This window comes from Natrix helvetica (genome assembly GCF_964273705.1).
Source record: "Natrix helvetica genome assembly, chromosome: 2".
In the NCBI taxonomy this organism is placed as follows: Eukaryota; Metazoa; Chordata; class Lepidosauria; order Squamata; family Natricidae; genus Natrix; species Natrix helvetica.
Window position 1 is genome coordinate 131,328,887 of NC_138552.1, and position 15,190 is coordinate 131,344,076.

General features: G+C 35.6%; 1 protein-coding gene across 2 annotated transcripts in view; it reads left to right on the forward strand.

Moving 5' to 3' along the window:
- The window catches only part of KIF16B (kinesin family member 16B), a 142,789-nt gene that overhangs the window by 93,010 nt on the left and 34,589 nt on the right, over nt 1-15,190 (forward strand). For both annotated transcript variants that reach the window (XM_081944675.1, XM_081944676.1), the window contains 2 exons: nt 6,494-6,616; nt 8,107-8,196. In XM_081944675.1, the coding sequence (XP_081800801.1) occupies nt 6,494-6,616; nt 8,107-8,196 (213 nt within the window). The remainder of the gene's footprint in view (nt 1-6,493; nt 6,617-8,106; nt 8,197-15,190) is intronic.

The following is a 15,190-nucleotide window of genomic DNA, read 5'->3' on the forward strand; positions in this document are numbered from 1 at the left end:
CACAGTGCTGGGTTTCAAATATTTTTAGACTTGTGGACTTCAACTCCCAGAATTCCACAGCCAGGCATGCTCAGTTCCAATTTAAAGCGACAGCATTTGTTTTTCTCCTTTGCTCCTTCTTTCTTTTTCTTTTTCTTCTCCTTCCCCTCCTTCCTCCGTCTCTCCCTTCCTCCCCCTCTCTCAAACACACACACACACACACACACACACACACACAGAAGTTGGATTGGACTATCTCTCCTACCCCTTCCCTCTCTCACTCACTCTCAAACAAACCCCCACACAAAAGTTGGATTGGATATCTTTTCCAGTGGCTTGAAAGCAGCTCCTCTGCCATCCTCCCCCCATTCCCCTGCTGCCTTTCCCAAACACCTCCACCATTGCAAATGCAGCCTGCTGTCTGGGTGGGAAATGCCTGGAACACAATAAAGGCCACCCACCACCTCCTGCTGGCAGGCTGGGGTGAGAGGAGAGGCAGAGAAGCCGGAGGGGAGCCGAGCCGAGCCTTCCAAAAGAAAGTGGCTGGGGGGAAGTGTGTGTACTACAGCATGGCTCTTTGCCTGGCTTCCTGCCTCCTCCTGTGGTCTCCTCAGTGCTCACTTGTGCTCTCCCTCCCCAAGTGTAGTTTGATTGCAGGTGGAGCCACATTGCCTTTTCAAACTTGTAATCAGTGAAGCTGGGCTAGATTTTTATATAGTTTTATCCAGCTGTGTGTGTGTGAGAGAGAAATGAATGGGGGCCTGGGGAGGAAGTCACTACACTTGGGGAGGGAGAGCACCAGTGAGGTTAAGCAGAGTCATCCACGGTGAGGCAGCAACTAGCTCAGCTTTTTCCTTTTACTTTTTTTTTTCATGATGAGAGTGGTGAGGCTGTGCCTCACTTGCCTCACCTGACTACACGTCACTGACCCTTTTAGGAAAAAGAAAACCATCTTGAATTACACTTCGAAATGTCATGGTCACCAGTGCAGCTTGTGCAACAGAGGTATAATGTACTGAGTATGTATACTGCTGCATGCTGGACTTGCTTAAGTTTCTGGGTAATCTTCAAAGGCTATAGAATCACAAGAGATTATGAGGGCATAAGCAACCATCTTCAGTCCATCCTGTTCCAGATAAGGATGTAGTTAATACACCACCTGAAGTTATGCAAAAACCCTCCTGGCTATGATATTTCTCTCCTCTTCAAACAAGAACTCTGAGTCCAGGAGGAGGACTTCATGGTCATGCTGCCTCCCTCTTGAGGGAGCATGATCATCAAGAGCCAGAAACGGTACAGCACTGGAATCAAGTTATTCCATGCATCAACCATCACTCTCTTTTGTTTGGGTTGAATGGACATGTTTTACAATACAATACAATACAACAGCAGAGTTGGAAGGGACCTTGAAGGTCTTCTAGTCCAATCTTCTGCCTAGGCTGGAAACCCTACACTACTTCAGACAAATAGTCATCCAACATCTTCTTAAAATATTCCACTGTTGGAGCATTCACAACTTCTGGAGGCAAGTTGTTCTACTGATTAATTGTTGTAACTATCAGGAAATTTCCCTCAGTTCTAAGTTGCTCCTCTCCTTGATTATTTTCCACCCATTGCTTCTTGTTTTACCCTCAAGTGCTTGGGGTGCTTTGGAGAATAGTTTGACTCCATCTTCTTTGTGGCAACCCTTGAGATATTGGAACACTGCTATCATGTCTCCCCTAGTCCTTCTTTCTATTAAACCAGACATACCCAGTTCCTGCAACCATTCTTCATATGTTTTAGTCTCCAGTCCCCTAATCATCTTTGTTGCTCCTCTCTGCACTCTTTCTAGAGTCTCCACATCTTTTCTACATCGTGGTGACCAAAACTGAATGCAGTATTCCAAGTGTGGCCTTACCAAGGCATTATAAAGTGGTAGTAACACTTCATGTGATCTTGATTCTATCCCTCTGTTGATGCAGCCTAGAACTGTGTTGGTTTTATTGGCAGCTGCTGCACACTGCTGGCTCATATTTAAATGGTTGGCCACTAGTACCTGTGCATTTCGTCTTTGTTGCCTAAATGTAGAACCTTACTCTTTTCCCCATTTAATTTCATTTTATTAGATAGTGCCCAATGTTCAAGTTGTCAAGATCCTTCTGTATCTTTAGCCTATCTTCTGGAGTGTTGGCTATTCCTGCCATCTTGGTGTCATTTATTCCCTCATCCAAATCATTGATGAAGATGTTGAAGAGTACTGGGCCCAAAACAGAACCTCGGGGTACTCCACTGCATACTTCCCTCCATGAAGATGCAGTTCCATTGAGGACTACACGTTGAGTGCAGTTTGTCAGCCAGTTACAAATCCATCTGGTGGTGATGCTGTCTAACCCACATTCTTCTACTTTATCTAGTAGTAGGTTATGGTCTACTTTATCAAGTGCCTTACTGAAGTCCAAGTAAACTATATTGACGGCATTCCTCTGGTCCACTAATTTTGTCACATTATCAAAGAATGCAATAAGATTAGTCTAGCATGATCTGTTTTTGACAAACCCATGTTGGCTTTTGGCTATTACTTTGTTTGCTTCTAGATGTTTGCTAATTCATTGCTTGATTATCTTTTCCAGAATCTTTCCTGGTATTGAGGTCAGGCTGATAGGTCTGTAGTTTCCTGGATCTGTTTCCCCCCCCCCTTTTTTTTTGAAGATGGGAACCACATCAACTCTTTTCCAGTCCTTTGGTAGTTCCCCGGTGCTCCAGGATCTCTGAAACATATAGTTCAGTGGTTCTGAGATCCCGTCTGCCAGTTCCTTCAGAACCCTGGGGTGTAATCCATCCGGTCCTAGTGATTTGAACTCGTCTAGGATAGACAGATGCTCACTTACCATTTTCTTCCTATTTCAACTTGTGTTCCTAATCTGATTTTTGTGGTGCTGTTTTTGATAGGTTGGACTGTTTTATCCCTTTGTGTAAAGACAGATGCAAAAAATGAGTTAAATCGTTCTGCTTTCTCCCTTGTCACCTTCTTGCCACTTTCTCCCAGCAATGGGCCAATTGTTTCCTTAACTTTTTTCTTGTTTTTAACATGTTGGAAAAAGCTTTTTTTGGTATTTTTTACTTTTGTGGCAAGTCTTTCTTCATTGTGAGCCTTAGTTTTCCTCACTTCATCTTTACAGGCTCGGGCTATTTGCTGATATTCTGCCTTACTTATGTCCCCCCCTTTCCACTTTTTATACTTATCTTTTTTATCTTTCAATTTATCAGAGAGTTCTTTATGCAGCCATGCTGGTTTCTTTTGGGAGCTGTTATTTTTCTTTCAGCTGTTGTTTTTCTCCATCCAAAGTCTGATGGCCTACAGACAGAGTCAAGATTTACACTGCATCTTCCAACAGGCCTGAGGTGAAGTTGTATAGCTTTACTCTGCAACAAAAGCATTATCTTGGTATTTTCAAGCTTTCATTTCCCAGAATGTTAATTAAGTATGATTAAGGTTGATATTTGTCAAAATATTGCATTGTTGCTTTTTCTAATAAGGAATATAAAGAAATAAATTGTGCATTCTTTTCAAGGAATTTGGAATCTAATAACCTCCATTTTATTACTGGTATCAAAGACCAATTTCAGCATGGTTCATGAGGGCAAATTTACATGAAGGCAAAACCTGGCATTCAATTTACCTAAGAAAGAAGATACGTAATAAAAATTTAAATATGGAAAATTAAAGGCTCCTTCTGGGATAGCTCCCCAAAGGGAATAATTTCACTACCAATAAATTAGTATTATCTAAGCCATTCAACTACAGTAATTCATCTTACTGTGGAAAATGTAGGTTTATCAATGAACAATAATATATCATCAGCAGAAAGAGCTATGTATGCCAAGAGTTATATAGTTTAGAGTAGGGGTTCCCAAACTCTTCAGCTCATCAGCCCCATCATGACGTTTTAGATTGTTCATCAACCCCAAACAAGAAAAGCACAATATCTGTAATAAATATTGTGACTGCACTTATATTGCATTTTAAAGAAAAAGATGAAGATTTACTTTAAAATCCAAACAAGAATAACCAATGTAAAAAAGTGTAATATCTTTTAATAAGTACTCATATCAATTAAACTACCCTTTTATATTTAAGCATTCAGTCTTAAACTGAACTGAATACTAATTTTATATGAACATTGCCTAAAATTGGATCAAGAATTTGATTAAAATTCCCACCAATTATCAAAACATTGAAAGATAATCAAGAGAAGATGGCTTAGAAAATTATAAAATGCACCAATAGTATCTAAATTAGGAACATAAGTGTTAGCTAGAGGGAATTTTTTTAACACTTAATTACAATAATGATAATGGCATTTTACATCTGTTATCATTTTCAATATAAAGTGCCTTTATTAAAAGGGCCACCCTTTTTTTAAAGAAACTACTAATATAAACTTAGGCCATCCAATCTTTCTGCTACGTAATCTTTATCATCAGTAGTTATATGTCTCTTGCAACGATGCAAGAGCCTTGAGCCTTGTGAGTTTAACAAAGATTTGTTTTCCTTTGTCAGGGGTTTCCAGGCTATTCACATTATTCAAAGACACAATCCAAAGAAATATTTATGCAAAAAAAAAAAGATTGTTAAAAAGAAATATTAACACACAGAAAACTTGGGAAACCCAAAAACACACTGTGTAAGTTTTGAAATCTTGGAAGTTCACAGTGATGATAGGCCTTTCAAACATCAACTTTTGATCAGAAAAATATAAAATGAGTTATAACATGTACAAAATTAGCATATTAATTAAAATGGAACGGGACAAATAAGTATAGGTTCAGAATAATTAATTTTCTTCACAGCCATTGTCATTTGTTCAAGATACTTTAAATCATTTCATTCATGTTTGTTTGAAAGAAGTCTTAGCAAATCAATGCAATTTCCTCCAAGATACAGGGAGCCTTAATGTATGTTATAAAAGAATTCCAGTGAAGGAACATCTATCCATACATGAACCTGCCCTTTCTTTGATATTCACCTGGCTTTTCCCACCTTTTTGAAATTAGATGGCTAGCACTGTTGCCCTCTTTTGAGGGAATTCAGCTGCTGTTAATTCTTTTCTCTCCTTTCTTTAGTCACTAAGATTTTTCTACTCCTCCTGCCCCAGGTGTTTGAAGTTTTAAAATCTGTTATGATTTAAAACTGTTTTTCTTTTAAATAGTAATATAAGATTTATAATATTTTATATTCACATTTTAGTATTTTTAATTTCTGTAAATTAAAAAAAATCTAAAATTAAAAATTATTTTTGTTGGTGCATCCTACAGCCTAAATCATGTCGCTTGCTGAATGTGTATTCCTAAACCAAATGTTAACTTAGAACCAACCACCATTCCTGAGAAATGTTTACTCAGGCTAAAGTTGATGTTGCAAGTAATAGAACAATGCTATTTCTTATTCCCCATGATAACACATTTTCAAGGCTGTCTTTCTAGCATCTGATGTGATTACAAGAGTCACTTTTACAATAAATTTTCTCCTTGTTTAAAGCTAGTGGAATTGTTCTAGAGCTATAAACATTTCAGTGACATCTAATTTTGGTAAGCTGTCAGTGATGGATACTGCTCTAGACAATAAATATAGAAAATGACTATATAATTTTGTTGGTTTTGATCTTGCCCCTGGATTTCAAACATAAGCTTTTGCAATAAACATTTAATGGGAAGCTTGCCTCTGTATTCTTTTGCATTCATGAAAAAACTTGGGTAAACAGTATAATATCTGGAAAAAAAATCTAAGAATTCCACTCATCAGATCTACTTGTTCAATGTTAGATTCAAAGTTAGGAATATATGGGCTGAAGAGACCCTATGATTTTTGTTTTTTGCTATATGAAGAAATATTCTCAGAATGTTATTAAATTACAAGATTACAAAGTGCTTTTTTGAAGGAATAAAATGTTTGCAAAATTTCCAGATTACAAAAAGTGTTGCTTGATCTACTACATACTAACTTTTTTTCTGATCATAAAAAAACTTGTTTCTGATCTTAAAAGCTTTTGATACAGAATTGAATTGTATACAGAGCTCTTCTACACAAGGAAGTTCCTCTTTTATCTATAGTAGTTGAGGTCCAGTAGAGTTCAGGTTATCCAGTTTTCTCCAGTTCCTCCTTTTCTCCCATCACTTTCTGGTTTCAGAAGGTTGTCCAATCTCCAGAACAGAAAAAAGAAATGTGTCTCCTTCTATTGGTAGGGTTATACGATTAGTGCAATTTCTGCTGTGCAAAGTGTTGATACAAGCCTTTTACTTCTACTTAAGTTACATAAAGCATAAGACACATTTTGCAGTGGTATTCTTCAGTAGCTATTCTATATATGAAAATAATGTTGACCATTCATGAGAGAACTATACTTTTCTATTGCGTAAATGATTAATTATCTAACTAAACCTTATTTTTTATTAAATAACGTATTCTGACTTCATGCAATACTATTTACAAAGTGATGCAGTATTTAATTTCCTTTTAATATTCATTTGATAGCGCATGTTCTGTCGCCATGTTAAAACAAATCCAGATGATGTAAAGAATACAGTTAAAGTTAGCATCCCACGTTATGTCCTTTGTGGACAGGGAAAGGATGAACATTATGAATATGAAATCAAGGTAAGATACTTAAATATTTTTATTTTTGTTGGCATGCATTATTTGTCTACATATGGAATATTTGCTAGTTTTATACCTTCTTATGGAAAAGGTTCAGTTTGGAAAACAAAGAGTCAACTAGATTGTAACACATAATTGTCCTTTGCTTTCTCTCTTTGCTCAGAGGGCGGGAGCATGACTTTTAAGGAGTCATAACAGCAATCATAAACTGTGAGTCAGGACCCCTTCTGTTAGGAGAATTTGAGTTGTTTCTAGCATCCTACTGGAAAGCATTTCTACAAGACTTGGCACCAGTTGGCCCAGCCAAATGAGGCCCACCTCAGAACCCTGATTAGGACAGGTAGGGAGGGAATGTTTTAAATAGTTGAAATGAGAGACTAAAGAAGATACAAATATGCAAAATTGACAAGTATAAGTAGAACATCTAAGAAGTATTCTAAATATGCTATGCTAAGTAATAGGAATACAAAGTATTTCATAGGAAGGTAATAGCGTTCCCTGCATCTCGGCATAAAGTCATACTAACCACGGACATTTCTTCAGACATTACTGGCTCTCTTGACTAACAAATGGAGATGAGCATCGCCCGCCAGAATTGGACACGACAGGGCAGGGGAAACCTTTACCGTTACCTTTTATTTACTAAGTATAGAAGTTTGGTGTAATCCCAAGAATCTTGATAAACTAGGATACTCTTCAGCTTTATATTCTCCATTGTTTTACTCCATTGGGTTTATTGTATCATACTAGCTCTCTTGAACTGATATCCAAAGATGAGGAAGGATAGGATAGGATAAGATAGGAGGGATGAGATAACCATTATTGACACATTTTTCTGTGAACACACTGGCACACATTAAAAAATGAAATTTTGATGCCTGCTCTCAAAAGAAAATATATATCCCCAAAGGTGAAAAGGAGATGAGACTGATGATAGCAGCTTTGTAGCCTCTCATTGCATTCTAATCCTTTACTCCATGCTTCATGGCATCACACATGCTGCTAGAAGGGGCAATTCCTTCTTTCCTTATTTTGAGGGAAAGCAGCAAGATCCTGTTGATAATGCTGTTCACTTGCAAATGCTTATTTGTTTAATCAGTTAATGCTGATACATATGTTTTCCATTGTATGATCTAATACAGTAGTATTCCTATTCCATTTTGATTGCATAACTTATCCAGATAATTGGCACTTTACCTTCTGGTTGAGGTAATGTCAAGTGATAAAAAGTCACAAAAATAGCCCTCCTTACAACAAATGTGCCCATAATCATAGAATTACTTCATGGGAAAATGACTTCCATACTAATGCAATTACATATTCAGACTCTCCCAGCAAACTGGAAATATTGGTTTATTCTGCTCCAAGTCAAATTTTGGTGTGTGAGTAACCATGCTTAGTCAAGGAAAATTATCCATTATGAGAAGCCTTGTAATATAAACCTTTATGCTCCTTTTCTGTTAATTATATTCTTTACTTTTACAAAATAGATATCAGTCCTAGAAGAGACATGGGCTATATTCAGGAGATATAGCCGCTTTAGGGAAATGCATCAGACATTAAAATTGAAATTTCCAGAGGTAAGTTACTAATTAATTTTAATATATAAATGTATTATTATTTCCTTTTGGTTTATAGGGATGGCAAATACTGGTGAATTTTCCTATTTGCTTTCTAAGAAACTATTTCATTTGTGGCAGAAATTGTGCACATTTGGGTTTTTATGGCAGTTTATATTTTATGTTGATACTTATTTGGAAGACATTTTAAAAGGGATTGCTATGCTGTGTTTTGTGAGAAAAAAAACACCTCTTAGTTTGTAAAAAAAAAAAAAAATTATAAAGGACCATTTTTATGGCACCTTCAGAGATCTTTTTGGAAAGTGATGAAATTAAATCTGCTGTTTCATATTCATGGAAGTGAATTAAGCCAGCAGAGTTTTCTGCTCCACTAAATGGACACTTATACATGTTGAAAAAATGAGAGGCAATATTTTTCCTTTTGTTTCCTTTCATCAACACCTCCCACTAATTGTATTCCCAACAATTAGGAGCCAAAGTCCTGATGCACAAAGGGCAGGAGAAATGGGCAGAATTTACCTTCCCACCCCTATTCCCCATGAAAATCCAAGGCACGGAGTTTTGTTCTGCCCAGTTATGAATTGAAATCATTAATTCTCTCTTGTTGTTACTTCTTTTCTATATTTTATTGTCTTTCATCCTAAAAGTCTCCATGTATAATTTTGTGGAATTCTGAATATGCAAATAGTTTCTTCTGCAATTTATCACAGTTATAACCAATTCTTTTTTGAAGGACCATCGTTTATCCTCCGTTCTATTCACACAGGTGCTTTATGAGATACATTAGGCTGAGAGCTAATGATCAGCTCATTTTTCAAATTTGAGTACAGGAGCGGTGGAAGGAACATATCACCCCAGTTCAAATGTAATTCTCTAATCATTACATTATATTAGTAAATATAATTAAATTACATCTATATCTTAGATGAATATTGCAGGTCCCAAGGAAGAATATGTGTCCCACGATCATCCTAGCCAAGGTATATTGGTATTTTCACATATTCTCTTTCCTATTCATCAGCATTACCCAAACATACATGGATAATATTTATATATATATTGAGGATAATAATTTATCCACCTAAACACTGCCATATCTTATTTTTGTCATTTATTGTGCATAATGTGCAAGTCAACTCTGTGTAAGTAGCAATATCTATTGTCCTGAGCCATCTGAAGTTAAAATAGCTCACCTTTTCTTCATTAAAGTTATATTTTCCAACTAGTTATCAATGTCAGTATAGCAGTTGATAATGAAAATATCTTTCTTTGCCTTTGTGGGCATGTTCAAGGGATGCAGCAGAAAATGCCATCTTGTTCTTTTTTTGTGTATTTTTTATTATTATTTTTGAAAAATAAATTACTGTTTATTTATTAAATATTTAGCAATGAAAAAACATAAATGGGAGGGAGGGTCGGAGGGAGAGAAGGAAGGAAGGACTTTCTGTGCAGAATGATTTCCAGAGCTTGGGGTATGAACTTAGTAGTATAGGTTGTAGGCTTATCTTTTCAGAGGTTTTACCAGTATATAAGGAACAAAAAGGGAAGGGCCAGTGTGTAGCAGAGTTTAATGTGTGGCTAAAGGAGTGGTGTAAAAGGGAAGGCTTTGGTTTTATTAGTCATGATGTCTGCAGCTGATCCAATGAAGAACTGTACAAAAGGGATGGTTTGTACCCATCCAAGAAAGGGAGTCAGTTACTTGGCATTAAATTCACAGATTTTCTGGATAAACATTTAAACTGAAGAGCGGGGACAGAGAATTAATTGATACAGAACATTTATGTCCCCAGCAATCTAAAATTCATAGGGTTATCAGTTCATGTAACATAGATGTTGGTGCAGGTAAGATTATCACTCCTGCTGTCAAGCAAAACCAAGCATTTAATAGTGAGTGCCATACCATGTGCATGAATCATACAAGTGGCAAGAAAATAGGGGCAGTCAGGCATAACACAGGTTATGTAGACGGTAAACACAGGGTCAATCAAAATGGATTCAAATGTCTATACATGAATGCACAGAGTATGAGGAATAAACATGGTGAATTAGAAATTTCAGTAAATGAGGGCAGATACGATATTGTTGCCGTTACAGAAACTTGGTGAGATGAAACCCACAAATGGAACATACAGATAGAAGGATTTTAATTATTTAAAAGAAATCGACCAAATAAAAGAGGAGGTGGAGTTGCACTATATATAAGAAATAACTACATATCTACAGAAATAGAGCACAACAATGATGAGAACAATCTTGAATGCATTTGGGTCAATATTAAAGGTTGGGGGGGAAATGACATTGCCATAGGTCTGTACTACAGGCCACCCAACCAAGCAGAGGAAGTAGATGAACTTTTTGCTAGTCAGCTAACTAAGGTATGTAGGAAGCATACCACAATAGTAATGGGGGATTCTAACTATGCTGACATCAACTGGGGAACAAACTCTGCACCAAGTGGAAGATCCAACAGGTTCCTAACAAACCTAGCAGACAGCTTTGCTTCCCAAAAAGTAGAGAAGGGAACAAGGGAATCAACCATATTTGACTTAATTCTCACTAACAGAGAAGAAATGATAGAAGGTGTTGAAGCCACAGGAACCCTGGGGGCAAGTGACCATGCAATATTGGAATTCAACATTATGCAAACACAAGTAGTAGAACAAAGTCAAACTAGAGTCTTGGACTTTAAGAAAGCTAATTTCAATAAACTTAGAGAGAGCTTGGGAAGAATTCCACGGATGAGAATCTTCAAGGGGAAAACAACTCAAGGAGCTTGGGAAATTTTGAAAAATGAGATTACAAAAGCTCAGTCTAGCACAATACCTATGAAGAAGAAAAATAACAGCTCCCAAAAGAAACCAGCATGGCTGCATAAAGAACTCTCTGACAAATTGAAAGACAAAAAAGACAAAAGACAAAAATTTGGATACCAAATTAATGCATTTAATCAAGATAGGGACATTCTAATATGATTGTACTTGAGATATCATTGATATAGGCACTAAGCACTGGATACACTACTAATTATGCATTGGACGTTTAACCATAACTAGTTATATACTGGGCACATTAAGTGCTCAGTATTTCTTGACCGTCTAGTATTTGATATAACAATTGTGTTTCACAATATAATTCCAATGCCAAAAAATCACTGTGTATTGTTACCATAAAATTAAAATTTCAAATAGGATGAGCTACATATAAAAATAGATAATATAAGGGAGAAAATTGAGATTATATTATTTATTGTTTCTAAGGATGCACACTGCCATCCTCTAAATAAATAATTTAGTGAGTCAGTGAATGTCTTGTCTTTAAAACACCTATTTTTTCAGTTTTTCAGTGGGGGTGTAATGAAATATTGAGAAGTTAAAAGTTTAGAATAGCCCACCCACAAATTTAGTTTAAATATGCTAGTAATTATTTGCATAAATCTCATAGCATTTTGAAAGAACTTTAGTTTTGGAGTTGTTTATCTTATGTTTGCAGTAGGTTTCTGTCCTATGGGTCCCTAGATAACAAGAGTTTCATATGTTTAAGAATATTTTTCTCGGCAGTCCATTCAAAATATTAATTCTCTAAAGAATTTTATTCATGGAAACACCTGTTTTGGATTCTGTGAGGAATAATATATTTACCTGAAATGAAGATATTTTCAAATTTAAGATAATTCTCTATAACAGAAAGAATAGATTATTTATACTGTCTATCATCAAAAGTCTTATAAAATAGACAATTTATACATTTAGCCAACTTAGTATTTTAGCTCTATTTCAAACCAGTCCTGCATAAATATGTGTGAGACACTTGAGGGTATGTAAGTGATTAGACATATCAGAAGATAATCTGCAAACAAGTGAAGACAAGAACCAGGACTACATTAGTAATAGTTGAATTCATATATTTCAGTTAGAATTAATTGCCAGTAAGATAAACTATTTTTGAAATTGATTTCCCGTGCCTCTATACATACTAAAATAATTATGCCACATACCCACATGCTTCTCTCTTCATTCAGCAGAAGCAACCCTCAAGAAGTTGGATCAAGATGAGATTAAGGGAGAGGGGAGCTGCACTGGAAAGTAAAAGAAAGGGAAAAGAGAGAACAAAATCAGATGCACAGGAAGGGAAGGGAAACTGAATGGAAAGGATAGAGGGGAAAAAAACCTGGTTGCCTTCTATGTGTTGAACAGGAACATTTTTCTTGAGACAAGATGGAAGAAAGGTCATGCCATTGCTTTTTTGGAGTCTAATAAAATGTGTTTAATATGCAAAGTTGTAGATCTTAAGCTTCAAGACAGGCATTGATTGGGAATATCTACTTCTGTTTTGAGTATTTTCAAATGTACAATATTCACATCTTCTGTTTATCAAGTAATTTTATGAGTGACTTAGGCATTCTTTTCACTGAAACATTCCTGTAAATGAAGTCGCTCTAGAAACCTTCCATTGTCATTTTAGTGATTTTGTTGTTGTTTTTTCCAGGTACGAAGTTTACATGAGTTCTAAGAGTCAGCAAAATATATGCAGCTTGTAGAGAGCAATTCCTGGGTTTGAGTGTTGCAAAAATAAACTGCCATTCACAAATTTGGATAAAGCACTTAGTCCTCACAAATTGATTGTCATTTCTAAAGCAAACAAGCGCATCTTAAGTTTGTTTTCGTTGCTGAAAAGAAACAGCCCAGGTCATAATTTGTTAGATCTTTTATTCAGAAACCAATTTGTATTTTTAACAGTCTTTTCTATATAATTTGCAGTTGTGTTATCGCTAGGGTAATTTTTTTTTTAAATTACAGAATTACTTGTTAAAGAATTGCAAGTACAATTTTTCAAACAAAAATTATTCAATCAAGAGCCAAGAGAGACAAAGAGACCAAGTATGTTCCATACCATATTTGGAATTCTTTGATAAATTTTGCAATTCAGAAAGATATTCTACTTTCTTGCAGGAGTTTTGTTAAAGAAACACTGATAAATATAATACAGCTAACCTCCCATAAAACGGACAATTATCTGTCCTCATTTCATATCCAATAATAGATTCTGGATTAACGTGGTGATTCTGCATTCCATTAGCAATTCTGATATTGATAGAATCTTGTATTCCAAGTTCCAAATGGGACAATGGCTGTGTTAACAGTTGCCTCCAAGGATAATGTTCCTGCTGCAGAAAATTCAATTGAGGAATATCTGGCAGCAACATCTCTTTTCTATGAGAAAGAGCATTGGTATAATTTGAATTAGAGTTATTTCTGAGAAATGCTAATATTGAAAGTTTATCAAGTGTAAATCTTGGTAATGATGAAAGCGTTTTTTCATTCCTGAATTCCCACAATCTAGAATAGCAACTATCAAATAAATGAATAAGCAATCCTAACCTTGACCCTAACCCTTAGTTTGATATGAATCAACAACACTTTTAAATATCCAAGCAATAAAATAAAAAGGGAAAGGTAATGTTAAATTGGTATTTATTTTTATATTTAAATATTTTAACTATAAAACATGTGATTAAGGATTTAATGAACACAATGAAAATGTCTTTCCTTTTTGAACCAAACTTTTGTTTTTTTATTTAATATTTTTTTGTACCAAAACAAAACAGACTAAGAAGGAAAAGGGGAAAAATCTGTCTTATATTTTATACTTATCAATAGTCAATGAGTTCCTTTCTATAATATAAACTATTAAAGATATTACTATAAGATATCCCAGAATCTCTATCGTAATAACATATATATTGCTGCAACTGTTGTGATTTTCTAATAGTAATTTCTTTAAAAATCCTAAACCAGGATTGTCCAATATTACTTTTCCAATGTTACAACTAATACATAAGATATCCTGATAACAATCAAGATCTATTTCTTTTTCTGCAGATGTAACTCATAGATTTTTCCTAAAGTCCAGCTGATTTAATTATGCTAGGATTGGCATTCTCCAGGTGCCTTCAGTTAAATAATGTTATCTATTGGAACCGCAAAAGTGATAACACCACCTGCCCTTTGGAATGAGATTTAGATAGCCCTCCTTTGCTATTGTTTAGAAGACCTGTGAAGATTAGGCCTTTGACAAGGGAAAGAGTGGGAGAAAGAGAGAGAGACCCCTCGCTTCATTCCATCTGATCTGTTGTACATACTTACCATCTTTTATCTTTTTTATGTTTTATTGATTTTATTCAATTTTTATGTTTGATTGTTGTGAGCCGCCCAGAGTTGTTGGAAGATGAGCAGCATCCTATAACAATAAGGGGATGTAGAATAGAAGACAAAGAATTGGAGAAGATCACAAAATATCAAGATCTTAAAATTGAAATGGAAGATTATGGCATAAACTGGCTGCGATGGTTCCAATGGTTATAGATACTCTGTGTGCCATACCAAAAAAATATTGGGTGGCACTTAGAAGCTCTGTACACTGACAACATTTCCATCTGTCAGTTACAAAAAGCTACACTACTGGGAACCATGCATATACTATGCCAATACATTACAACATCCTAGAATCTAGGACCTAGATTCTCAGGAAGAACTTTATGCACATGAAAGCCAACACCAGCTAAAAAACTTACAGCTGTGACTTCAAATTGATGTGTACCGATAGTAATTATAATCATACTACTAGTGGCAGTAGAAATAGTAATAAACTCCAAGAGAAAGAAGACCAACTTGAATGTAGTTTGGATTGATTCCAACTTCTTGGATAATTGTGCCTAGAAATAACAGACATCAGTAAAAACATCAAAAACTTTGTGCAGAGATCAATGGTACAATGCATGACACAATTGCTGGTCATTGGTGATAGATTGGAAGAGGCTAATATCAAGAGAGAGATATTTCAAGAGACTCACTATCTGTTTGTTATTGCATTGATTCTTCTGTCAACAATACTGAAAAGGTTGGGCCATGGCTATACCACTTTACATGGCGAAGCTGCATGGAAAAACGACATGTGAAATAGAATCACAACTCAACACCGTCAGTGGTCATAACTC